This window comes from the organism of the source record quoted next, unplaced genomic scaffold (assembly GCF_019419815.1).
Source record: "Pyrus x bretschneideri cultivar Hongxiangsu unplaced genomic scaffold, Pyrus_bretschneideri_v1 Contig13, whole genome shotgun sequence".
NCBI lineage: Eukaryota > Viridiplantae > Streptophyta > Magnoliopsida > Rosales > Rosaceae > Pyrus > Pyrus x bretschneideri.
The window spans coordinates 7,422,504-7,449,047 of NW_025999424.1; the positions used below are offsets into that span (position 1 = coordinate 7,422,504).

General features: G+C 39.4%; 2 protein-coding genes across 2 annotated transcripts; one reads left to right on the forward strand and one right to left on the reverse strand.

Moving 5' to 3' along the window:
- The first annotated feature begins 13,660 nt into the window (after nt 1-13,660).
- On the forward strand, nt 13,661-17,118 carry LOC125474958 (TBC1 domain family member 2B-like). Its single transcript, XM_048579223.1, has 8 exons — nt 13,661-13,988; nt 14,095-14,576; nt 15,079-15,195; nt 15,840-16,018; nt 16,095-16,188; nt 16,306-16,383; nt 16,500-16,601; nt 16,863-17,118. The coding sequence occupies exons 2-8, from the start codon at nt 14,097-14,099 to the stop codon at nt 16,995-16,997; spliced, it is 1,185 nt and encodes a 394-aa protein (XP_048435180.1). The 5' UTR covers nt 13,661-13,988; nt 14,095-14,096; the 3' UTR covers nt 16,998-17,118.
- Nucleotides 17,119-21,717: 4,599 nt separating this feature from the next.
- On the reverse strand, nt 21,718-23,175 carry LOC125474959. Its single transcript, XM_048579224.1, has 2 exons — nt 22,499-23,175; nt 21,718-22,279 (listed from the first exon to the last, which is right to left on the reverse strand). Exons 1-2 carry the CDS (start codon nt 22,827-22,829, stop codon nt 22,209-22,211), a joined length of 402 nt encoding a protein of 133 aa, XP_048435181.1. The 5' UTR covers nt 22,830-23,175; the 3' UTR covers nt 21,718-22,208.
- Between the last annotated feature and the right edge of the window lie 3,369 nt (nt 23,176-26,544).

Sequence of the window (26,544 nt, forward strand, 5' to 3'; positions counted from 1 at the left end):
AATTCAACTATAATTATAGACCTAAAGTTCTATTTTTGCATATTTTGTTGCATTTTTCTGTATATATATATTTGTGTTTGCCTGTATGAATATATGAACCGGAAGTTCATAAATCATTTTGAAACCTGAAGTTTCTCATAAACATGCCTTGCTTGAAAACTTGAAGTTTTCATTTAAAAACATCACCCATGAAAACCTGAAGTTTTTTCATGCAAAATTAAACCAATACATGTTTATTAGAACCTGTATGTTCCACTACTATGTGAATGGATTGATTTTTTTTTTCTCCATTACACTAACCACATCTTGTCTATCTATTTTGTGACAGGAACATGTCGAATTTGAACAAACTTAACTTCGCTGCTTTAGAGGTCTCTGGAAGAAACTACCTCAAGTGGGTCCAAGATGTGAAGCTCTATCTCACTACAAAGAACTTGCATCCCACTATTGAAGAAAAGACGGACAATCATATTGACGAAGTTGAAAAAGCCACCACTATGATCTTCATCCGAAGACATATCTATGACGTTTTGCAAACTGAGTATCTTGCTGAAGAGGATCCACATGCATTATGGGTCGCTTTGGCTAATCGTTTTGATCACAAAAATGGCATATTCTTGCCTGAAGCAAGACATGACTGGCAGCATTTGCACTTCCAAGACTTTAAGTCTGTGAATGAATATAATTCTAAAGTTTGTCGAATCCAATCACTTTTTAAGTTTTGTAACGAAACTTTGACCAAAGAGGTTTTCCTAGAGAAGACCTATTCGACCTTCTCTACTTCTAATATTATCCTGCAGCAACAATATAGAGCTCAGAAGTTCACTAAGTTCTCGGATTTGATCTCTATTTTACTTTTCGCTGAAATGCAGAACCAGCTATTGATGAAGAATCATCAAGCTCGACCTATTGGGGTGACTGTTGTGCCTGAAGTACATTATAACACAAACCAACACCTAAAACGCCAAAAAAGTCATGGTAGGGGTGGCCAGAAGCCATCCCACCAAGGTCAACAGAGTTAAAGCCCATCCAAGGGAGGAAACAAAGCCCAGAAACGCTCAAACCTCGCTACCAAGGCCCTGAACTTCAAGAATAAAATCAAAGCACCTAAAACCATGGATGCGGATATATGCTTACCGCTGCGGTTCAAAGGACCATTGGTCCTATGTTTGCCGAGCTCCAAGAAAGTTGTAGATGAATATCATTCCATCGTAAGAAGTTTGAATCAAACTTCGTGCAAGTGGACGAACCGGAAACTACAAAGATGGAGGTTTTTTACTTTCAAGAGGATACCATCCTAATGGAAGATTAGAATCTTAGATATAGACTTATTTTTTAGTGGAAATAAGACAATGGGGCCGAATTCCACCTAATGGTTGAACCCCTCCTTTGATTTTGGTTGATTTTTGAACAATTTTCCTTTTATGTTTGGATTATTTATTGGTGATTTGTTTTTGGATATTAAGTTTTAATTAATTACCATCCTTGAATAAATGAAATTATTTTGAATTGATATTTGTTTTTAGAACTTTTATGCATGTGACCAATTTAAATTAATTTTTCATTCTAGGTATGACTAGTGGGAAAGTTAGTTGTCTGGCAGATAGTGCAACCACACACACAGTTTTGCGTGAACGCATCTATTTTACTAACTTCATACCAAAGAATGCACCTCTGACAACCCTCTCAGGCCCATCCAACCTGATTGAAGGATACAATAAGGCACATATAATGTTGTCTAATGGTATAATCTTGATCATTTTTTAGGCACTCTATTCTCCACATCCTGGAAGAATATTGTTGAGTTTCAAGGACATTAGAAATAACAATTACCACATTGAAACCCACGTAGAAAATGGAGTTGACTTTCTATGCATAATTTTCTATGAATATGGCCAGAAGCATATTCTAGAGAAGATTGAGCGTATCCCGAGTGGTCTGTATACTATGACTACATGCCTCATAGAAAGCCACTATGTGGCCGGCCCTACTACTGGGACCACGCACGAAATTACACTTTGGCATCATCGTTTAGGACATCTTGGACGAATAACGATGTGCCGTATCCTCAAATCATTAAATGGGCATCCACTAACTGGAAGTTTAGGTTCAATCAAATGAATCGCATATCAAACATGTTCAATAGGAAAGCTTATTACTAAACCTTCTTATGACAAGATTCATTCAAATCCTCTCATTTTTCTACAACAGATTCAGGGGGACATTTATGGATTGATTTACCCTCTATGCGGACCATTTAGATACTTTATGGTTTTGGTTGACGTTTCCACATGTTGGTCACACATGTGCTTGTTGTCCACAAAGAACTCTGCATTCTCTAAACTGTTGGCTCAAGTTATCAAGCTCAGGGCTCACCACCCTGATTATCTGATCAAATCTATTCGATTGGATAATGCTGGAGAATTCACTTCTAAAACTTTTGATGACTATTGCATGTCAATTGAGGTTAAATTTGAACATCTTGTACCCCATGTTCACACCCAAAATGGTCTGGCAAAGGTTTTCATTAAGTGTTTACAAATGATTGCTCGATCGTTGGTCATACATACCAAGCTCTTGATCGCTGCTTAGGGCCATACAATATTTACACGTAGCAAAGTTGGTCCGCTTGAGGCCTGTTGCAACACAACCATTTAGTACCCTTCAGTTAGTTACCGGATAGGAACCCAACATATCGCATCTATGCGTATTTGGTTGTGTGGTATTGATAGGATTAAAAGCACACCACAAAGTAGCACACAAATGTCCTATTGATTTTCCTTATTAACAATAAAATTTGTCAATTGTAGCATATGAAAATAAGGGTCTTTCCCGCAGAAGATTGTTTTATCTAACTACTTAAAATGTCACAAAAACTGGGCTGCTGTCCCTACTGACCAGTCACCGAAAAATAATTATTTGACCAACTTACACTTATCTAAAGTCTACAAAATTTTATATGCAGATACTAGACACATAGAGCTACACTCATACAAAGTTTTGGGATTTTTGGAGTTTATTTGCTATTTAAATTAAATCGAACAAAAACAGGACAAAAACAGATTTTAAGTAGTTCGCAAATTAAGAAAAACGAGTTAAGGGAATTGCTATCCACCACCAATAATCATGCAAACATGTTATGTTTCATTCAAATTCCTTCTATTTCCGGATGAAGATGCTCAAGTTGGCTCAATGTTAGAACTCAACCTATTACTCTTTCTTATGTAGTATGTTAAGAGAATGGCATTTTCAACTTAACTTAGTTCCTAACATGCAATCTAGAATGGTGTGTTTATAGATTTAACAAGTAGAAATCATTAAGAACGAAAAGAGTTTGAGTCATCACAAGGCATCGTAAGTACTAGCGTTGTCTTACTTATCCTAGAAATTGATTCACATGTTAATCGCAATTAACAAGTACTACTCTAGAACAAATGTAGGTCCTCATTCGACAAGGGCAGGCACACACATATTCATAGCATTAGAATACTAGATATGCTTACTAAGTATGCATCCGTAGAAAGCACAAAAAGAATTCATCAATGAGACAAGTAGTGAACCAATTTTCATCCATTCGTAAAAGTAATTCAAACGAAATATCATAACAAACTTGCAATCATATTCGGGGCTTCAAACAGCCCCTAACTACTAAAAATTTAGTTACACAATCCTTAAGGTAAAACAAAAGATAGACATGAGTTTGAGAAAATAGAACCGAAAGACATCGACTAAGGCTTCCCCCTTTCCTTCCTTCCGCAACACTACTTTTAAACCAATTCTTGCTGCATCATTTTCTTCTCCTTAACTCCCCCACTAATAGCCATTTAGTGATGACAATAAGTGAGAGGAAATGGTGAAACAATTGTAACTCCTTGGGTAGCCTTTATGCCAATTACTCCCTCTTTATCCTCATCTTTAATTCCATTTCCTCTGATATTTGAATAGGTGTCAGCTGGTTTGTTCTTGATTGCATCAGTTTTGGCTGCTAGATTATTGGATTTATTGCTTTCAATGCTTTCTTGTCAGTTACAAACTGCTCAGTCTCTTGGGAACCTTTCAGTGTTGAAATGGCCATAACTTCTTGTAGAAGAATGATATTAACAATTCGTGAAATGCTCTAGAAAATAGACATCCGTAGATTTCCAACCATATAAGGGTCGTTCCCTAATTCATTCTGAGCTGTCCGCAAATTACTTCCAAAGTCAGCTGATCTGCACAGGCAGTTTTGACGAATTTGTTACTTAAAATTTCACTTGTGTTATTTTTCTTTTTCTTTGCTTGAAAAATCCTACAAAACACAAAAACAAAGTAAATAGCTCAAAAATATAAGGAACTAACTAAGAAAAGACAAGTGAATTTGATGTAAAATTTATATAAATATGAGCTTATCAGGTATATGTGTCGATCTCGCCGCCCTTATTTACAAAAAATAGGGCCTCAGCGAAGGATGTGAATCTATGTCAGATATGATTCTCCTTTGATTATTCATTACTTAGAACCTTTTGATAAGTGATCTATTTACCGCTCGTTTCGCGAATTGTCACTTCTATGAAACAGTCTTCCCGTTGTTAGGGGGAGATAAGAATGTCAACGTTCCTGAAGAACGACGTGAATTATCGTGGACGACTCCCACTTTTTCTCATTTAAATCCCCACACCGCTCAATCTGAAACTGAAGTCTAGCGCATATTAGATCTCCAGAGCATAGCTTTGAGCATGGCAGATGCCTTCACCGATCTAGCGCGAGTGACAAGATCATATATTCCAGCTGTGAATACGCTTGCAAAGATAAATGGTACCAAATATACGACAAACTTCCCTCCTGGAGGCTCGGGACGCCAATATTGGTGATCTACGTACATTAGCGGCTAGCCAATCATTTGCCCCTACACAAAAGTATGGCAGACCTCTTGGTTTAAAGGATTCACACCCCCAGAAGAGGAAATCCATAGCATAAGGTCCCAAAGAGCCTACCGTGAATCCGACTATCGTTTACTCATTCTATCCAACTCATGAGGAAATTCTAGATTATGGAAGCGTCCTTGAAGAGATGAATCCTCTTCCCAAGAATCGTGAGATTTCGATCTATTATGCTAGCTTAGATGATTTATGGTGTAGAAATGAGATGATTGTCGATGATACATTAGCATATGTAGTAGCTACTGAGATTATATTGAGCGATGACATTGAACCGCGTTCCGTTGATGAATGTCGACGTATAACTAATTGGTCAAACTAGAAACAAGCAATCCAAGTTGAACTCGATTCGCTTGCGAAATGTAAGGTGTTTGGACTTGTAGCTCCTAGTCCTCTACATGTGAAGCTCATTGGTTACAAGTGGGTTTTCGTTCGGAAGCGTAATGAGAAGAACGAAATTGTGCGTTACAAAGCTCGTCTTGTTGCACAAGGCTTCTCATAACGCCTCAGGATTAACTATGACGAAACTTATTCGAAAGGTGATTACTTTTCGCTACCTTATTAGTTTGGTAGTTTCCAAAAACTAGATATACAGCTGATGGACATAGTAACCACATATCTCTATGGGGATTTTGATACGAAAATCTATATGAAAGTTCCCGAAAGGACTTACATTGACTGGTTCAAATATTTCCAAACCCCGGAACACGCTTTCAATTTGGCTAAGGCGTTCACTCTACAATTTGAAACAATCTAAAAGAATGTGGTATAACCGTCTGAGTGAGTATTTGACTAGTCAGGGATATGTGAACAACGAACTATACCCTTATGTGTTTATTAAGAAGTCACATTTTGATTTGTGATTGTTGCAGTATATGTCGATGACATAAATCTTATCGGAACTCCTAAAAAGCTCGCGAGAACTACCGCACGCCTGAAGTCGAAATTTGAGATGAAAGATCTAGGTAAGACTCAATACTGTCTCGGTCTCAAGATAGAGCATTGTTCGGATGGAATCATAGTACATCAATCGAACTACACCCAGAAAGTGTTACGCCATTTTAACGAGGATAAAGCGAAGCCTTCGAGTACTTTTATGGTCGTTCGATCGCTAGATGCAAAACGAAACCCCTTCCGTCCGAAGGAGGATGATGAAGAGATTTTAAAGCCTGAAGTTCCTTATCTAAGTGTGATAGGCGCTTTATTGTACTTAGCTCAATGCACTAAACCCGACATCTCATTCGCTGTTAATCTTTTGGCAAGATACAATAATGCACCAAATGCAGACATTGGACTGGTGTGAAAGACACATCTTCTGTTACCTTAAAGGTACTACGGATTTGAGCTTGTTCTATCCCTATGAATCCTCGAGTGATACCGAACCCTCTGTTTCTCGAGACGATTCTCGCCTGTTAGTTATGCCGACGAAAGATACTTATCTGATCCGCACAAAGCGCGTTCTTAAACGGGTTATGTTTTTATCGTTGGAGGCACCATAATATCTTGGAGGTCAACTAAACAAACCTTAGTTGCCACTTCGTCTAACCATGCAAAAATTCTCACCTTACATGAAGCAACTCGGGAATGCTTTTGGTTGAGAGTAATAGTGGGCCATATTCGAAGCTCTTGCGATCTTTATCTTATCGTTGATGTCCCGACGACGATCTTTGAAGACAACGCAGCATGCATTGAACAGCTCAAGAAAGGTTACATCAAAAGAGACAACACCAAGCATATTGCGCCGAAGTTCTTCTTTTCACATCAACAACAAGAGCATAAGAAGATTAAAGTCACACAAATCAGTTCACAAGACAATTCGGCCGACCTCTTCAACAAATCACTGCCGAAGACGACATTTCAGAAGCTTGTTCATGGAATTAGTATGCATAAACTTTCTGAGTTGTAACTATGCTATATCTCTTTGGAATTGTGTCAAATTCAGGGGGAGTATCTTGAAGATACTTGCTTGATCTTAATGTACTCTTTTTCCCTACGATTAGGAGCATTTTTTCCCACTGGGTTTTTGCTACCTAACTAGGTTTTAACAAGGCACCCACTTTGGGCTGGTCATATCCCTGATGATGTCTCATAAACGTTTCTTTTGACTTTGCATTTCTCACACATTGTTCCTTAGACTATGGATTTTGTCCCTACTCGGATTTTTGCCATAGCCTTAGGGTTTTTTAGTGAGACTTACTACTTATGCAAGTTCTTACCTTATTGAGAATAAGTGTTGTTCCTTAGAATCAGTGCCAATGAGACTTCCTTAACTTATGCATGATATTAAATCTACCTTGAGTATTTACATACTCAAGGGAGAGTGTTGTAAACATTCCTAGTTTAAGTGTGATTGTGTAAACCTAGATTAGATTTGATTCTAGTTATCATTTCCTGTTACAACTTGTATTACTTGGGGAAGAAGGAATATCTTCTCTCTTTTACTACTATATATAAAGGCACAATGTAGGAGGGATAACAACACACATTCCCCTACAATTCTACAAACACATCTCTCTCAATCTCTTCTCCTTGCCGCCGGCCCTTTTAACCTTGTCAGATAAAATAAGCCACAACAGAAACATGTATTTATAGAATTTTTGGGTGAATTTTAATTGAATACTTTTTAATTGTTTAGATCCTTTTTTTTAACTCTTACATTTAGTCATATTTGACCTCAATTATTGGATTTAATGTATTTAATAATTTAAATTGTCCAAATTTTAGGTTTTAACACAATACTTATTTAGACCCAACCATTGGAGAATGATTGAGTTAGTTTGAAACCTATATTTTAGCGGGCCAACCTTTTAACCTTGGCCAAGGTTCTGGTTAAAATTGCCCAAATTTTAAGTTTTAACGCCCAATCATTGAAGAATGATTGGGTTAGTTTAAAACCTAAACTTTACGTTTTAATCTAGAGGTAGTCCTAAAGGTTTCCAATTTACAGGCCAAGGTTTTCCCTTGGAGCAAAAAGCTTACCCAATGACCAATTCTTTGCCCGTCAAATTCTTTTCATCGGGCAAAAGCTTCTGAAGAAATCAAAATGTTGACCCTTTTTGCTAGATGAACAGAGGTATTCCATCAGGGTAAAGAATATTTGCCTGCTAAAATATTATACGTCAGGGCAAAACTTCGTCAAACAAATGACAATTTCTGGTAATGAATGGAAGCGAAACATTCAATATTTACTTGTGATGGTCAATGAGATCTAGTAGCCATTTATCAACCACTGTAATTTGCAGTTTTTATGTATCAACCACTATAGTTTGCCTTATTTTTTTATTGGTCCCCTAGAGGCTTTTAGTTAGTTAGTTAGTTAGTATATATAACCACCAAGTTTTATTATCCTTCATGCAAGTTCAGTTTTTTCATATTTTTAGCTAGAGATGGTACATAATCAAGTTGCTGGTTGTTTAGTTAATTATGGTGTGTTGCTCACCCCAGTGGAATCATTCCCTTCTTATGCTGCAACTGCTTATTTTCGTAACCTTTCTCATCTTCCTTGCTATAGGTTTTGCTAAAAGTTGTTGATTTGTTTTTTATAAATTATTTAATGGTTGGGATTTAACTTCACGTCCCTGTTGGCCTATTGTATTTTTCCTTTTTATTAATAAATTCGCCTCGTAGCACTTCCCATAGTAGCAGTGCTAGACGTGGAATGGACTTTGCAGTTTATTAGGGGAAAAAAATGACCCCTCACAGTTTTATAAGGGCAAACTTGGAAGCATATGAAGATTCTATTCGATCGATCTAATGAACCATAAGCTTAAAAGGGAAATCAATTTGTTTGATTTGGATAGGGCACGTACAGCAGCAACAAAACAAACCTATTTAAAGTGTACATAATGGCCATAAAATTATATGGGGTAAGGTCGTGGGCTCACGTAGCTTTAAAAATAAATCGGCTTTGTTCTTGCTGGTGTCCTGATAGCCATTTTGATTTATATTTTAAAGTGAATAATGTTTCGGATGCTCCTAACTACATGTAACACTTTGTCACGTTCTGATGCTCCTAACTTAATTGCCATTTGCCCGGTCAGGAAAAGAGGATTTGGATCCTCTCGTCAGCCTAAGGAGAGGATCTTCCTGATCAAGACACGTGGACCGTTAGATTTTTATTCAATGACTATAATTATTATAACTTTAAAATAATTTTCTTGTTTGTAGCCGTTAGATAAAAATCTAATGGTCCACATGTCTTCATCAAGAGGATCCTCTCCTTAGGCTCAGGAGAGGATCCTCTCCTTAGGCTCAGGAGAGGATCCAAATCCAGGAAAAGATTGGAGATCAGTGAATTTGTTTGGCTTCCCAAAAAAAAAAAAAAAAAACTGTAAAATCTTTTCCCTTTTTTATGAAAATTTTCACAACTCTCTGTGGAGAATTAACAATTATTGGTGTTTCTTTAACAATTAACACCTTTTGGTAGATTAAAGTCCAAATCATGTCTTATGTAAAAAATAATTAACAAAATAGTCAAAAGAAAAAAAGGCAGAAATGTGTATGATGAAGTTTGCGTGCAATCTTTGTCTGCAAGGAAAGCAAGCTGCAAAGACCAACGGAAGAACCGTCAAAAAGAAGAGTAAGAAAATTTGTCATATTTGCTTTGAAAATCTTTCTGCCAAATGCAAATGTTTCACAATTTGCTTTGCTTACAACAATTTGGGACGGTGGAATATACACTTGCACGCTAAAATTAAAATTTGTATAATGCGACCATAAGAATCAAGAAAGCAAACCCTAGTACTGTTGTTTATGATGTGATGTCGATGCTAAATGCTTTTTAGGTTCAGGATTTACATGAAATTATCATCGATTTCAAATTTACTATATTATGTGAGTAACTCATAATAAAAACTATAAAATCAATATATATATATTCGTTTCATGCAACGGGGCAAGAAAGGTTTTTTATGGAGAGATCATGACCTTGTACTGTTGTGCCCTACATCATAAAAAACCTCGCTGCATGTGATTGAGTAGTAGTTGTATGGAGGTATCCGATAAATTATGTCCTGCACGAAATTCCCCCCCCCCCTCCCCTCCTCTCTTTTTTTTTTTTTTTTTTTTTTTTTTGGGGAACTGACATGATCTTGTCTTTGTAGTAAAGGAAAGAAGTGATAGCACGTGTAATGCATGATCCAAGACGATGATTTTTATTGAGCACAAAAGGACCCCATAGGCCATATCAGTATTGAATTGTACCCAAAAATAATTGATCTTCTTGTGTACGTGTCCCTCTCCCGATTAGTGTTTAAAACATACATGAAATAATCGATATTTTTGTTGAAATATCTGAAAAATCAAAGATCGATATGAAAAATGGTTGAAATGCAAACTTAACCATATATAGGTGATATATAAGAAAATCAATGAATATTGACGATATTTAATGATTCATTACATAAATTTGGTTGGAATTCATTGCAGAATTCAAACTTTTGATTTTTTTTTTTAATTCTTTTCTAATTCCGATTAATTTGAATGAGTTCGTACACCAATTTCATTGCAAATTTTCATAATTTCAGTTGAAGGCAGCCGATAACAACCTATAAATGATCAAACAATGATCAAACTATATTTCATATATATAGGGGTCTCTCTGAAAAACCTACATACTTTGATGTCACCAGTTTCAATCATTTGAAATTATAAAATTTTTCTTCAAATGGAAAAAGTATTTGGCCAAACTTAATTTTGCATGCCCCTTGACATTAACTCCCTTTTCATTTTTGGAATTTAGGGTTTTGAGTTGACATTTTTTCTTTTGAATAAACGATATTATCTACACTAAGGGGTGTGAGAGTGAAAAAAGCTTCATAATAAGTTAGCGATAATACGGTGTAAATTCATCTTTAGCAAATATCGAATTTAAGACTTCTTATTTCTAAAGACAAAATGTGGTCAAAGCTAAAAATATGGAGGACCCAAAGTCAATGCATAAATTAATGTTCTTTGTTGTAAACTTACTTCTGCTAATTGAATACTCCATCTTTTAGCTTCAAGTTTAACGTCATTTTTTAATCATAATTTCAACTTTAAATATATTGAGTTATTTAATCTAATTCTAGACACGAAACAAACGCTAAACTTACAAAATAATGTAAAGGGATGAATACAATGCTTGAGGACATTAAACCTGAGATAATCAAACATATTTGTTTCTAATGATTTAGAAATGCAACGTAACTACACTTTATTTAAGTTTCATTGTCCATTTCAGTGTAAGATTTTCTTCTCTTTTATTCTCACACTTTCTTGTTTGTCTTCATTTTTTATAAAAAGATTCAAAACAAAATAATTAAAAAATAATTAATGTAATTTAATCCCAACTGTTCAGAAAGATTAAACAAGAAAGAGAATTCTACCACGTCCGTTTTCCGGATGCAACCAAATAAACTGTATTTTGCAGAGAGTCACGCTCCACCGCCAGTGGGACCCGCCCAAAAACCGGCCCACCTTCTTGTATTCGTAACAATGGAGGCCGGCCCAGCACCGAACCAAACGCGTCCGCATGTCCTCCTACGAGGCACTAGTTAGGGGCCCCAGGGCTCCAGAGAGCAGTACTACACTGCACCGGTCGCATCTTGAATACCGTGAACCCGCATCAGCACACGTGTGTAAGCTTCGTACCACAGGTCCACAACCATAACGTACGACTGCCAGTCTACCCACGTGGCGTTGTACATCTTCGGACACGATCTGATGGTCAGAAGCAAGAATGTGAGGTACTCGCACGTGATTCCAGCCATCCTTTTTGGCGCGCTTAGAGGTTGTGGTCCCGCAAACTAGGCCCCACGCAACTCCAGCTCAATAGCATTTCTGGTAATTATTTCGCGGGCCCTATACTGTTAAATTTCACTGCAGAAATGCCCTTCGTCTTTCGTTTAATTATTGCCTCCCCCTTCCTATTTTCAAAACTAAAACACGCTTTACGTTTCTGTCAAACTGTGGTTTGTCCTCTAATTTTGGGTTGGAACTCAATCTGGTTTAATTACAATTAAATCCCTCTAAGGATATTATATTCCTTTTTTTCAAAGCAAATATTGAGGGGACTGAGCATTATAAGACCGAGAGAGCAGTGTGTTATTCTTTCTGTATTTAAGTTTTAAATCTTATTATTTTTAATTTAAAGAAATTTATTTTAAATTATACCATTATTCGTGTGGAAAAATTATATATTTACTCTTTGACTTCAATATTAAATATGATTATAAATATCTTATCATTTGAAAAAAAAAAAAACATATGCAAGTGGTAGGTATTTAAATATTTACAGACGCCACTTAGCATTACGGTATAGATATTCATCTTCACATATAAGTGAAATGTTTTATATTCGATTCTCGCTAAAGGCAAATTTGAACCATATTATTGCTAGCTCATTGTTAGGTTAAACCCACTCTTCTTCTTTAATGTAGCTAATATCGTTTGTTCAAAAAAAAAAAAATCTATAGTGAACTGTCGGAGCACCTTCCTTACAACACCGTTAGAAATGAAAGCACCACCAAGCCTCATTACAGCACCGTGGAACAAATCAAAACACCACCTCCTTGAATTGAGAAAAACCAATGTTTAAAAAAATTTTGGTGCGGTCAATATATTGAGGAAAAAAATTGAAAAAATTCATAGAATTATAATGGAAAGACTTCATCTTCTATCGAAGAAATTCTTAAGTTTTGGTTAAATCCGACAAATTTCATTGATATTTCTAACATATCTGTTAATATTAACAAATTGCTATATGACTTATATTTTAAACTTCTACGTTTTTTGAGAAAACTTTCATCATTTTCATCAAAGTCAACTGATTTCGATATATCCATTGATATTTCTACAGATACCGATATTTTAAGATAAAACTCATATGTTCATGGATTGAAAGCAAATCATCTCTAAGTTTCCCTATTATTTTCAAATTTTATTTTTTTATCTAAAATTATCTAAACAAATGAAGTAACAAAAATAACAAATAAAACAAAAGAAGCCAAAAACAGAAAGAAAGGAAAGAGAAACTCTGTATACAGTGGGTGTGAAAATCGTGAATGTCTGTCTCCTTTCAGTGTCAACCGTCTCCAAAAAAGTCCAAAAAATATATATTTGTAGAAGCAAATTTAAACAAAAAACCCACAACACTAACTTATTTTACAAATTGACCCCTTCCTCCTACACTATTTTCTTTCCCACTTCATAGTTCATACCATCCATTTTTATTATGGTAGCTTTAATTACTAAGATAATTTGAGCAACGCTCTCTTAAAGCTTTGGTCATCGAATTAAAATTCGAGATTATTGATCCTAAATTGTAATAATGTGGAGCAATGATCCATTTGGTTAACTCCTTTAAAATCTCTATCTATTCTTGTCATTTTAAACTATTTATTTTGATTAGAAGTTCTAAAAGAGTTAGAAACAATGACTATTACTTTAGATTATAACAAGTTAGGTATCAATATTCATAGATTTTTAGTTCAAGGACTAAAACTCCAATTCTTCCAAAGTGCAGGGACAATTGCTCAAATTTTCTCTTATTTATCCCTAAAAATTCGGACTTTCCTGGTAAAACCACTTCTTAATCATCCAATTCCACAAATAAATTTTCAACCCTAAATTAGAATATTCTTGTCTTCTACAATCAAACCCTATCTCAGCTACCACTTTCTTTCCTTATTTTTCCCTTTTGTAATTTGCATTTCACATTGCAGGAAAGATCTCCTGTTTTTTTTTTTTTTTTTTCTTCTTCTTTTCCACCATTCCTTTTCTCTGGGGTTTTTTTTTTGTCTGAAAATATTTATTTTTCTACAAAAATAAGCCCACATAAAAGGAAAAATTCTTTTCATTTTTTTATTTTTTATCTTTGAATATTTTTGGGTAGAGTTGATATATTAATGGCAGAAAAGAGACTTTGATGGCCATTACAAATGCTAGGTTTTTCGGGTGATGATTTTTTGTCCTAACTCATCTTTCATCAAATCTGTCAGCAACCTAGTTGTAGAATTCAAACAAATTGTTCAAATTTCAAAGCTTTTTCTTCTCTGACTGCAAAAGAAGACCAATACCATGGATTTGTAGCTGGTGGGTTTTTTCTTTGATTGACAAATCCTCTCTCTCTCTCTCTCTCTCTCTCTCCTCTTTCTCTCTCCTTATCTTGATCTGACCCTCTGGAATCCCATACCTGAAGAGATGTTTGGGACTCAGAGCAAGAGAGACCTGTCCCTGGAATTCCAATCCCAGATACAAATCCTGAGGCCCAGTATCCATGCCAGGAGGGCGAATCTGACAGTAAAATTCCAGGACCTTTATGGGTTTACAGTGGAAGGGAATGTGGACGATGTGAATGTGTTGAATGAGGTAAGGGAGAAGGTGAGGCAGCAGGGGAGGGTATGGTGGTCGTTGGAGGCAAACAAAGGTGCAAATTGGTACCTGCAGACTTCCATTTCTGAAGGGAACTTGAAGTCCTCCCTAAAGTTTTCAGCTTTGGCCAATGCCATCACTCTGAAGAAGCTGATTAGGAAGGGGATTCCGCCGGTGCTCCGCCCCAAGGTGTGGTTTTCGCTGTCCGGGGCGGCCAAGAAGAAGTCCACCGCGCCGGAGAGCTATTACGATGACCTGATCAAGGCCACTGAGGGCAAGGTCACCCCTGCCACCAGGCAGATTGATCATGTGAGTTTCTTAATTTGCCCCCTCTTTTGGATTTTGCTATAGTGGGTTCTGGAAAATTTTGGAATTTGATTTTATATTGGTATGATTTTCTTCGGTTAAGCTTCCCTTTTGAGAGTATAAGTAATTTCAGGATCAATTTAGTAAAATATTTTTGATACTAGTGAGTAGTGATATTCTAATCTAAACTGCGGGGAGGGGAATTTGAGCTTGAGTGCATAGGGGGAGCACATCCGCTTTAGCCAATGTTGCAGTGGCTGCGCCTGCGAATTTAGGAAAATATTAGCTATGCTAGAAAGTAGTAAACTTTTATGGATGATGTTTGGGAATGTGATGTTCAAGTTTGCAGGATTTGTGTCTCTGCTTATACAAATCCATTGGGAAAGTGTTGGGAAGTAGGTTACTTTTTGCTCTAGTGCTAAGGGTTATAGCTTATATAGGTCGTATCTGTGTTGCCATTGAATTTCTTCCACTTTCTGCAATCCACTCATTGATGTATGTGCAGGACCTGCCCCGGACCTTCCCCGGTCATCCATGGTTGGACACCCCAGAGGGTCATGCTGCTCTCCGACGCGTCCTTGTTGGGTATTCGTTCCGTGATTCTGATGTTGGATACTGTCAGGTGGTTCTCCTAAAACTTTCAAAATACACTTGAGGCATTCTTAAAGCTGTGTGATTACGATGAGCCTAAATGTTCCGAGCTGCAGCATGTTCAAGATTCTACTTCTGTTACTCGTCAATCATATTATTGTTTTTGTTCAGATTAAATTCAACCCTTCGATTGTTTATCATCACGGCACCGTTCTTGTGTTTTACAGTTACTCTTCCTGTTTAAGTCCAATTGTTAACTACATGTTTTACATTGTTCACACTGGATCCATCTAGAAGCCACACCTCTTCTAAAAGAGAACATCCTCATCAAAGAAATAACAAAAACTTGCATATACTCGAGTGGTTTCCGAAATACTTATTGTTACAGCAGTACCTTTTTGTTGTTTCCCCAGCCATCTCAACTCCTTACCTCACCAACTCCTGTTTTATGCCCCGCTCAAGTATGAGTTTTTGCTGCTGTGTTGTAAAATACTTGAAGGTTCATCTCCACTTATCTTAGTTGCTTCAGAGAAGATCTTATGTCAAGTATTTTTTCTAGATAATTATTTTGAAGCACCAAAGTTGGTCTGTCTTTGTCTGTATTTTCATATGAATTATTTCACTTTTGGCTGTGGATGTTTACTTACCTGGAACGGCTCAACCTTCTTGGTACAGGGCTTAAATTATGTTGCAGCATTGTTACTGCTTGTGATGAAAACAGAGGAGGATGCATTTTGGATGCTTGCAGTCCTCTTGGAAAATGTGTTGGTTAATGACTGCTATACAAATAATTTATCAGGATGCCATGTTGAACAAAGAGTTTTCAAGGAGTTCCTAGATAAAAAGTGCCCGAGGTACCTTCCTTTCACTGACTTTCCTGAAGTGTCTTATGTTTTACTTTCTATCTTTTAAAATCGGAAGCAAATGCAGGATAGCGGCGCATTTGGAAGCAATGGAATTTGATGTCTCCCTTGTGGCCACCGAGTGGTTTCTATGCCTCTTTTCTAAGAGCTTGCCTTCTGAGGTTAAACCAAATCTCTCTCTCTCTCTCTCTCTCTCTCTCTAGAAACATGCTGTGAATTTCTGTTACTAACTATTGACTAACACTTCCATTGCTCTCTCTCGTTTTTTTTCTTTGAAGACTACTCTAAGGGTATGGGATGTCCTTTTCTACGAGGGGGCTAAAGTTCTATTTCATGTCGCTTTGGCAATCTTTAAGGTACAAGAAGTTTATACTTTGGCCTTTTCCATTGCTTGTATTTTGTTATGCAGATTTACTAGCTCTTGACATGAATACGGGAAAAGTTTGTCTGATTTTGTGATTTGCGATTGCAGATGAAGGAAGATGAGCTGCTTATAACCCATCATGTTGGTGATGTAATCAGTATTCTGCAGAAAACCACTCATCACCTATTTGATCCTGATGAGCTATTGACGGTAACGCATTTCTCTGCAGTTTCCTTTTTCCCCCCAGGGAAATATTTATTTTCGTCGTGTCAACCTTGTATCAGTAAATGCATTAACGAAAAACTTGACTGACGTGAATATAAAAATAAATGTCATTCCCTATTTACGGATAACAGATCTGTCACAAATGATTAATTGATGTAAAAAGATAGGTTCACATAATTTTCCAAGTCCGTGAATACCAGGTTCTGAAACGATTTTCCATCTAATATGACGTCCACACTATTGCAGGTGGCATTCGATCAGATAGGTTCAATGACAACCAACACGATATCAAAGCAAAGGAAAAAGCAAGAACCAGCGGTGATGAAGGAGCTCGATCAGAGAGTTAGAAGGCTAAATTCCCTAAAACTGGACGAGAAATAGCATTTGCTGCATCGAGCTGATCAAGCTGCAAAAATGTTGGGCACCCTGTTAGGGGCATTGTTCCTCTCGGGAAGAAAGAAACTGAAACTGTTGTCTCTCATCTGCGTTTCTGTAAGAATGAAACAACTGTAGACATCAAAATTTCGGTGAAATGAATGTTGATCAATAATTAAAATTTCAACGTTCACGTGTCACATAAATTTTACATGTAGCGTGTGATTCAACAAAAAATCGAAATAAATTGGAAAAGTCATCAAATATGACACGTGTCAATACCTGGCAGAAACGATTTATTTCATCTGATTATTTAAATCCAAAAATCAAGTTTTGGAATTCTATAAATATGAGGCCAAAGGCATTCATTTGGAGGGGGAAGAAAAGAAGGAGGAAGAAGGGAAAAAAAGAAGGAAGGAGAAGGAGAAAGGAAAAGAAGAAAAGAAGGAAGGAAGAAAGAAAGAAGCCTTGAAACTCTAAAGCTCTCAAGCAAATCCCGAAGGATCAAGAAAGCAATCTTCGTTCTTCGTCAAATCCACCTTCAAGATCAAGCCCCGACGGCCCTTGAAGAACTTCCACCAACTCAAGATCAAGCCCCGACGGCCCTTGAGGAAAGTGTTCATCATCCACACATCCGTTCATCCTTCAAGATTAAGCCCAGAAGCCCTTGAAGATCCGTTCATCCTAAGATCAAGCCCCAACGGCCCCTTTGGATCAACAAATCCACACATCCGTTCATCGTTCATCATCCATCAACCTTCAAGATCAAGCCCCGACGCCCTTGAAGAACTTCCACCAACTCAAGATCAAGCCCCGACGGCCCTTGAAGAAAGTGTTCATCGCTCATCATCCGTTCATCCTAAGATCAAGCCCCAACGGCCCCTTTGGATCAACAACCTCAACAAATCCACACATCCGTTCATCCTTCAAGATTAAGCCCAGAAGCCCTTGAAGATCCGTTCATCCTAAGATCAAGCCCCAACGGCCCCTTTGGATCAACAACCTCAACAAATCCACACATCCGTTCATCCTTCAAGATTAAGCCCAAAAGCCCTTGAAGATCCGTTCATCCATCAACCTTCAAGATTAAGCCCAGAAGCCCTTGAAGATCCGTTCATCCTAAGATCAAGCCCCAACGGCCCCTTTGGATCAACAACCTCAACAAATCCACACATCCGTTCATCCTTCAAGATTAAGCCCAAAAGCCCTTGAAGATCCGTTCATCCATCAACCTTCAAGATCAAGCCCAACGCCCCTTGAAGATCCATTCATCAGCTGTGCATCCTTAGATCAAGCCCCGACGGCCCTTTGGATCAACAACTCATCCACAAACCCACACCCTACGAAGATAGAATCAGAGGACCAAATTACAAAGAGATTGTAACCCCAAAATCATTAATACAAAATATTATTTTGTACACGTATTCTTGTCTCTCGCCTGTTTCAGGAATTTCTCGTGTTTACAAATTTGGCACGCCCAGTGGGACTTATCTCTACCTCTCATCTCTATCCTCAAATCATCAAAAAAACGCAAATGGCATCAAGAAAGGATCAAGCTGTTCCTGCAGTCAAAGCGAAGAACAAGAACATTATCGCCGCAACTGGTGATATTTTGGGCATCACAACCCGAAGTGAAGCAAGAGCTCTTTTTGCCGCGGCTTCCGCCCCTGCATTAACTCTGTCAAAGGAACAAGAGCACCTGAGGCACGATCCTGTGATCACCCTAGCCTCGCTAAGGGCATCAAGAGGGGAAAGCCTGAGGAAATACTCAGAGTCCCTACCCTCCGGCGCTGATTCGAGCGGCAGTACAACCATGCAAGTCATGACCACTGGAGCAACTTCAATCGAGGAGCAACTAGCTCAGATGAATGAAGCAATCACAAAGCTCACACGGACTGCAGAGGAGAAAAACTTGCAAACCGCCGGACTCATCAACCGTCTGGAGGCACAGCATGGCGTCAAAATGAAACCAAGCTCTCTTCCAACTAAGAAGACCGAAGAAGGCTTTAACCCAAATGCCTACGAACCCATGTCAAAGGCTAGGCATGACTTTGCTTCCTCTTCAAATCTTGGAAAGAAGGTTTCAAACACCGTCGATGACAAAGAACTTAACCTCACCAAAACTCAAAAGAAGTTGAAGGAGCATGGTTACGGAGTTGACAACAACAAAGCCGGACTTGGCTTCACACCAAATGCACCCGTGAAGATTTCAAGCAAAGTGAAGAAAGCTAGCGCTCAACACATCAGCGTGAGCATTGAACAAGACCAAAAGGAGCCTAAACCCGTCCCTCGGCCGTCGGTCTTCGATAGGATGAGCCATTCAAGCTCCAGAATTTCAGCGCTTAATCGCATTGGTAGTCAAGGCCGAACCTCTGTCTTCAAGAGGCTTAGCATGCCAACATCCCAAAGCTCTGTTTTTGAAAGGTTGTTAAAGCCTAAGAAACAAAGCAACACAGCTATCTCTCCTCTGCGACCATCAGCTTCGGAAAGATTTGAAGATAATGAGAAGCCTTTTGGAAAGAGGAAGACAACACCAAAGGAAGAAAAGTTCGATGGGTTAGCAGAAAAAGGCGACGTTCAAAGCTTGATTCCTTCAAGGATGAAGCGCCAAGCAATCCTAGAGGTCGACACAAAAGGACCACTGAAGGTAAGGAGGCGCATCGTCGTCCACACTGGCAAATCTTCATGCCAACAAACCCAAGAGGACGGCACTGAAGATGAAATCCCTAAGAAAGATGTCACTTCTGGCTCTTTCGACTCAAAGTCTTCACCTCGACTGTTGGGGGCATGCTCCAAGTCAAGTGAAATTGAAGGATGGACTCATGTCGCTTCGAAGAAACTGCACGAGAAACATATGTCTTCTCCACAAGTGCACCAATCAGAAAGGGGGGAAAGCAGCTTTCGCCAACCTCCAAAGCAATGTGAAAATGTTGAAGATAAGAAAATTTCAACACAAAGATCGTTCATGCGGGATCTTTTCTTCCTCGAAGACTTATTCAATTTCTCGATCAAGACTCCTTGCTATGAAGATTGTGAGGAATGTCTTTCGAAGATCGCTGCGAAGAAATTGGACAAGCAGCAACCATCTTGTCCACAAGTTTATCAATCGAAAAGGGGGCAAAACAGCTCTTGTCAACCTCCAGAACAATGTGAAAGTGTTGGAGATAATGAAATTTCGACACAAAGATCGTCCATCCCCATCACAATGTGCGACCTCTTCCCAGAAGACTTCTTCAATTACTCGGTCAAGGCTCCTTCCTATGAAGATTGCGAGGAACGCCTCTCCCAGATCGCTTGACAAATCCACAACAACAACCAAAGCTCCTCGTTCGCACGAGCCTAAAAGGCGACAACCAAAGCTCCTTGTCCGCACGAGCATAAAAGGCGACAACAAACGCTCCTTGCCTGCACGAGCTAAAAATGCAAACGGCACCAAGACGCTCCTGGCCCGCAAGAGCATAAACTGTGTACGGCAAAATCATCACCAAAATCATCATCAAAATCATCACCAAAATCATCATCAAAATCATCACCAAAATCATCACTCATTTGAACTACGTTATGACTTGATCTCTTCTTTGGAAGAGTACGTAGGCAACTTGAAACTTCAAAACTTCAAGTACAGTCACATCAAAATAAATAAATAAATGTTTCATTAAAGAAAGTCAATTTTATTACAAAAGAAAAAAAAAATACATATGTTATAATGTATTATCAAAAAAAAAAGAAAAAAAAATACATATGTTATAATGTATTATCAAAAAAATAAAAAAATAAAAAATAAAAAAATTAAAAAAAAATTAAAAAATAAAAAATAAAAAAATTATAATGTATTACAAATAATAATAATGGCGGTGGGCTGGATTGTTGAAGATAAAGCCCAAACCATGATTGGGCTGGATTGTTGAGGATAAAAGCCCAAACCGTGGGCTGGATTGTTGAAGATAAAGCCCAAAACCGTGAGCCTATTAGCATCAGTCCAATGGCGTCCTTCTTCTTCCTCGCACCCAGACCCACCAGAATCCGAGCCAAAATCTCTATCTTCGCTCCCTTAAGGCCAGAACTTTCCAGCACTCCTCTCCTCTTTCTTTTTCCAAATCCAAACCTCCCTCTAGCCTTAAACCCCTTGAATGGAATCCATTATAATCAGCTTCTCAGCCATTCTCTCTTGGATTCCACCACGTCCCCACGATCATGAGATATCGATTTCGAGAACACTCCGCCATGGGAGGTCGACCCAGCCAATCCTCAGACCCAAAATTACAAGGCCAAGTTCATGTGCAGCTACGGTGGAAAGATCCTCCCTCGCCCGCACGACAACCAGCTCTGCTACGTCGGCGGCGAGACCAAGATTTTCGCTGTCGATAGCAACATCAAGTTGCGCCGCCGCCTGAGTTTGTCAGATCAGGCCACGGGTTATCGGATCGGATCCAGTGGTGACTTCGGTAGAGTTCCAGAGGCAATTGCAGAGGCTACAAACTGACAAACGCGTCAACAACCACCCCGACTGGTACGCCGTTCCCCTGTCCGATCGCCGATCCCAGCTCCCCAGCATGTTTATGGACCCTACCGCATCCCAGCTCTCTCTCCTCACTTTCTCTCTCTAGAGTTTGGAATCTGGCCGAGTTATCAAATTAATTGCAATTACAAATGAATGCAAGGCGACAATAAGAGAGAGAAACAGAAACAGAAACTGTCTCTTCTTCTCCTTCCATGCGTTTCTTCAGGCACCAAAAAAAAAAAAAAAAAAAAAAAAAAAAAAAATGCAATCGGGAGGCTTCAATGGCGGAGGAGGCGGCGGCGTCCCTGATTTCTACACCAACGGGCGATCCATCTCCATCAATCAGTCGCACACAGAAACCAAGACAAAAAGAAATCCAGGAAAACAGAGCATCTCTCTCTGTGTCTCTCTCGCCTTCCTCTGACAGACGAGACGATGCAGCTGCAGCAACGGTCTACAATTCTCGACGTCCCATTCATCTGAGACGAATAATCAGAGCAACAGCAACCCCTGATCTCAATTTTTCTTCCTTCCTCCGCAAATGGCCAGGAAAGGTTTCGTCTCCGGGGAGGGAACTGTGACCGACGCCGATGCGTCCACGGCGGCGGAGAAGGCGAAGGCCGTGGAGATAAAGAAGCAGCTGGAGAGGCTGGTGAAGGCCATTGTCGACGAAGATGACTACAGGGTCGAGCAGGAAGCCCAAAATGAGTACTCAGTTAGAAGCTACCCTTCGTGAGCGTCTCTACGAGTGCCTCGCCGGAAAACTCATCATTCTCCCGACCTTGATCTGAAACGCACCGGATTCCGCCAAAAAATTGAACAAGTTGAAGAGTGAGTCGGAAGCAAAAAAGGCAGAGACTTTACAGATCCGATTAAAAAAAAAAAAAAAAAAAAAAAATTCGAAGCTTTATATATACAAAGCTTTTTTGCAAATCTATCAAATTTTTTTCACATTTTTTCTCTGATCTGAAAAGCAGAGAGAAATGGTAGTGAAAGTTCCTTCGACCTGCTTGCACTGGTCGCAGCCGATCATTTGCCTCTCGTAAAAAACCCAGACAGAATTGAAGATTGGGCAGATGCTGAGCTTCAGAAAATAATAGAGGAAGATCAGGACCTCGACGCCGCTCCACGTCGTGAACTTCTCCGAGATCGTCGCGATACTCGCGTTCGTCGCCTCCTTCATCTACTTGCTTGGATTCTTCGGGATCTATTTCGTGCAGTCGCTCATTCTCCACTCCCTGCGATTTCACCGCCCAGCCGTTGACGGAGGAAGATGGGGAGGCTGTCAGTTGGATCGGCCAAGGTGGGAAGAACTGGCATTGATGATCTGTTGTCATCTACAGACGGCGGAAAGCACGATTACGACTGGCTAACTCTCTGGAAGCTCTGGAAGACGCTAAGTCCAGCAATCGAAGGGTGGTGCTCGCCCTTTATGACGCCCTGAGCTCCCGCGACGTCGACACGGTGCTCCAGATCGTCGCCCCGACCTCGAGTGGTGGTTCCATGGTCCGCCGACCCCCCAGTCTCTCTTACCTTCTTCCAATATCTCCACTCTTGAGCAGCTCAAGACCTCTGCCGCTGATAGATACACAAAGGAAAGAAGCAGTATTGTGGTCATCGGACTTAGTATTCACACAACACCCGTTGAAATGCGTGAAAAAAAAAAAAAAAAAAAAAAAAAAAAAAAAAAAAAAAATTGCCATTCCAGAAGCAGAATGGCCTCGAGCCATAGAGGAGCTGTGTGGTTTAAATCACATAGAAGAAGCAGCTGTTCTTAGTACTTGCAACCGAATGGAGATATATGTTGTAGCTCTCTCTCATCATCGTGGTGTCAAAGAAGTTACCGAGTGGATGTCAAAGTCAAGTGGAGTCCCTGTTTCTGAGCTATGCCAACACCGGTTTTTACTCTATAATAAAGATGCCACTCAGCACCTCTTTGAAGTATCAGCAGGTCTTGACTCTCTTGTCCTCGGAGAAGGTCAAATTCTTGCCCAGGTGAAACAAGTTGTTAAAGTCGGCCAAGGAGTTGTTGGCTTTGGTAGAAACATCAGTAGGCTGTTCAAGCACGCAATCACTGTGGGAAAGCGGGTTAGAACTGAAACAAACATTGCTGCTGGGGCAGTTTCTGTAAGCTCTGCTTCTGTTGAACTTGCCTTGATGAAGCTTCCTGCACCTCCGCCATGGCTGCTGCCTTTGAATGTGATCAACAAAATCAAAGTTTGTTAACTCACACCCAAAGATCTCATCCGTCTGCTTGCCTCTGCTGCTGCCTTTGAATGTGATCAACAAAATCAAAGTTTGTCAACTCACACCCAAAGATCTCCTCCGTCTTCTCTCGGACACGGCCTGGGTTTTCACCCACGAACTCAGCCTTGCAGATGGCCTTATAAAGAAAAAAAAAAAAAAAAAAAAAAAAAAAAAAAAAAAAAGTAGCAATGATTATGCCGGGAAGCATATTTCAAAAGAATAATAAATAAAAGCCGCAATGATGATGCTGGAAGCATCTTTTAAAAGAATAATAAAAAAAAAATTAAAAGAAAAAATGATGGTGCTTCTGGAGTCATGTGCAAAAAGAAAAAAAAAAATATATATATATAATAAAAAGAAAGAAAAAACAATGGTGGTGCTTCTGGCACCATCTGAAATATATATATATAAATGAACGGTGGATCAGCGCCACCGAAAGCAAAGGAAAGAATAAAAAAATGATGATGGACGGTGATGTACATGTTTTCTCTGTATTTAGCACAATACACTAAATAAAACAAAGCATGTTCATTGATTTTCGAGAAATTACAAATGTGTACAAAAAAAAAAAAAAAAAAAAAAAAAAAAAAAAAAAAAAAAAAAAAAAAAAAAAAAGTTGAAGCTTTCACAAAGGATGTGTACGTGAAGCCCCACTACGTGGCAACACTCTCGGAGCAGAAGGCATTGGAGCAAGAGGCATCGGAGATAGAGCATTCGAGGCCTCAATACTTGGTGGAACGCTTGATGACGCCGGAAAAATGTGCCTCTGGAAGAAAGACGCAAGCCTTTGACGGTCACTTTGAACGCGACCTTGAGATTCTTGCATCTCATCAAGCTTCCTCTTCATGCCCGACGAATAGTTATTTGCAAGCACATGCAAACTTCTATTCTCGTACTTAAGCTGTTTAATCTCCTGCTTAAGATCTTCCACCTCTGCCATCAATGATTCTACCTGACGGGACCGAGCAAGCAGGCGTTGGCCCATGTTGGACACAGAGCCCGCACACTGAACACTAAGAGCGAGGGACTCTTGAACGGCCAACTCATCGGACCGTCCTGAAAGTAGCTGACTGTCTTTGGGAGTGAGGAGGTTCCGAGCCACTATTGTAGCTGTTGTGGCGTCCTGCATCACTGAGTCTTCACCTGTAAGAGGACCGTTAGAAGATAAGAAAGAAGGACACCATACATTACCTTGAAGCGGCGCAACCGGATCACTGCTGAGACTCAATTCTAAGCTAAGGTTCGATGGATTAGCCATTTTTCAAAGGTGTTAAAATAGATGGGTGGATGGAGTTAAAACTCAAAAGGCCGGAGATGATTTTCAGGAATGAGCAACCTTCAAAGTATGCATGTTACAGGTGATCAATACCTCTATAAAAAGGAAGAGGCGCTTGCTCAGAAATCAAAGAGGCATTGGTTCAGAAATCGAAGGGCCGCTTGTTCAAAAGTGAAGAGACATCGCTCTGCAAATCTCAAAAGCTGGATTTTCCGGCATAAGTTAGGCGACGCTTTCTCGGCTTTCCAGAAAACGCGTTCAACTTTGTCAAAAGATCTCCGACAAAGTTGAAAACACGTGGAGGCTGGCGACGCTTTCGCGGCTTTTCAGAGCACGGGTGCCACTTTGTCAAAAGATCACGTGGAGGTCATCATCGCAGCTACACATCTTTAGCTGACGAGCGCAAAGTTCGGCGACGCTTTCTCTGCTTTTCAGAAAACGCGTGCCACTTTGTCAAAAGAGACGCTCGTTCAGAAATCGAAGAGGCGTCGTTCAGAAATCGAAGAGGCGTCGTTCAGAAATCAAAGAGGCGTATTCAAAGATCGAAGAGTCGTCACTATTTCAAAAAGCCGAATTTGCGGGATCAAAACGTTTGTCGACAAGGGTAAAAGAACAGTACCACCACTTGCTATTGGGAAATCCCTATATATGTCGACCTTCATCTTTTATGGCAAGGCAGACCTGCGGAAAAAAAAAAAAAATGCCCAACTCTTCCTCACCTCCGAGAGTACACTCCCAGCAAAACATCTCAAAATACTCAATTTTTTTCCTCTTCCCCAAAGATGATACCAGATGCCTGGAGTACAGATGACCCAGGAGGAAACGGTAGATGGAAGCATGTGCTGATTCATTCACCGCTTCTTCAAAAGCAAAAGTATCTCATATCATCAAGGGCGAAAGCAAAGGTATCTCATATCATGCTTTTTCCCTGTCCTTTTCTTTGTCCTTGCTCTTACATGCAGGAGAAGGGGAAATAGAGTTATCAGTCGGAACCTGAAATCAAACTTCCGACCTGGAACTGATTGCCTGGAACCTTTGCCTGGTTGCTTACCTTGCATTGCTCTCGAGTACTCATCGTCGCGGAGAAGTAATGTTTTGAAGCACCATTTAAATGCAAAGGTTGCATTCCATTCCTGCATCAGAGGACAAATACTACACGAGAAGATGCCAAACCTGCATAAGGAAATACCACTTCTGCAAAGGGAGCAAGTAAGACAAGTGAAAATGATACATCAAAGCATGTGGAGACAAGCACAACAAATATATGTGCTGATTCATTCGCTGCTTCTTCAAAAGCAAAGGTATCTTATATCATGCTTTCTCCATGTCCTTTCCTTTGTCCTTGTTATTACTCGCATGACAAAGTGAAAAGAGCAATCAGACGGCACTTGGAGTCAGTCTGCCGATCTACCCTCTTCAATACGAATTGGGGAAAGATTGAACAAAGAAACAGGTCATCACTTCCACCTCCTGCTTGCCTGCCATGTGTCTGAATCCTGCTACCCAATTCAAGAGTAGCACAAAGGAAA

Coding starts and splice junctions, on each gene's coding strand:
- LOC125474958 (XM_048579223.1), top strand. CDS start 14,097: ATGTTTGGGACTCAGAGCAAGAGAGACCTGTCCCTGGAATTCCAATCC. Junction 14,577..15,078: donor CCACCAGGCAGATTGATCAT/GTGAGTTTCTTA, acceptor ATGTATGTGCAG/GACCTGCCCCGGACCTTCCC. Junction 16,384..16,499: donor TCGCTTTGGCAATCTTTAAG/GTACAAGAAGTT, acceptor TTGCGATTGCAG/ATGAAGGAAGATGAGCTGCT.
- LOC125474959 (XM_048579224.1), bottom strand. CDS start 22,829: ATGACAACAGATCATCAATGCCAGTTCTTCCCACCTTGGCCGATCCAA. Junction 22,280..22,498: donor GCTGCGACCAGTGCAAGCAG/GTCGAAGGAACT, acceptor GGTGCGTTTCAG/ATCAAGGTCGGGAGAATGAT.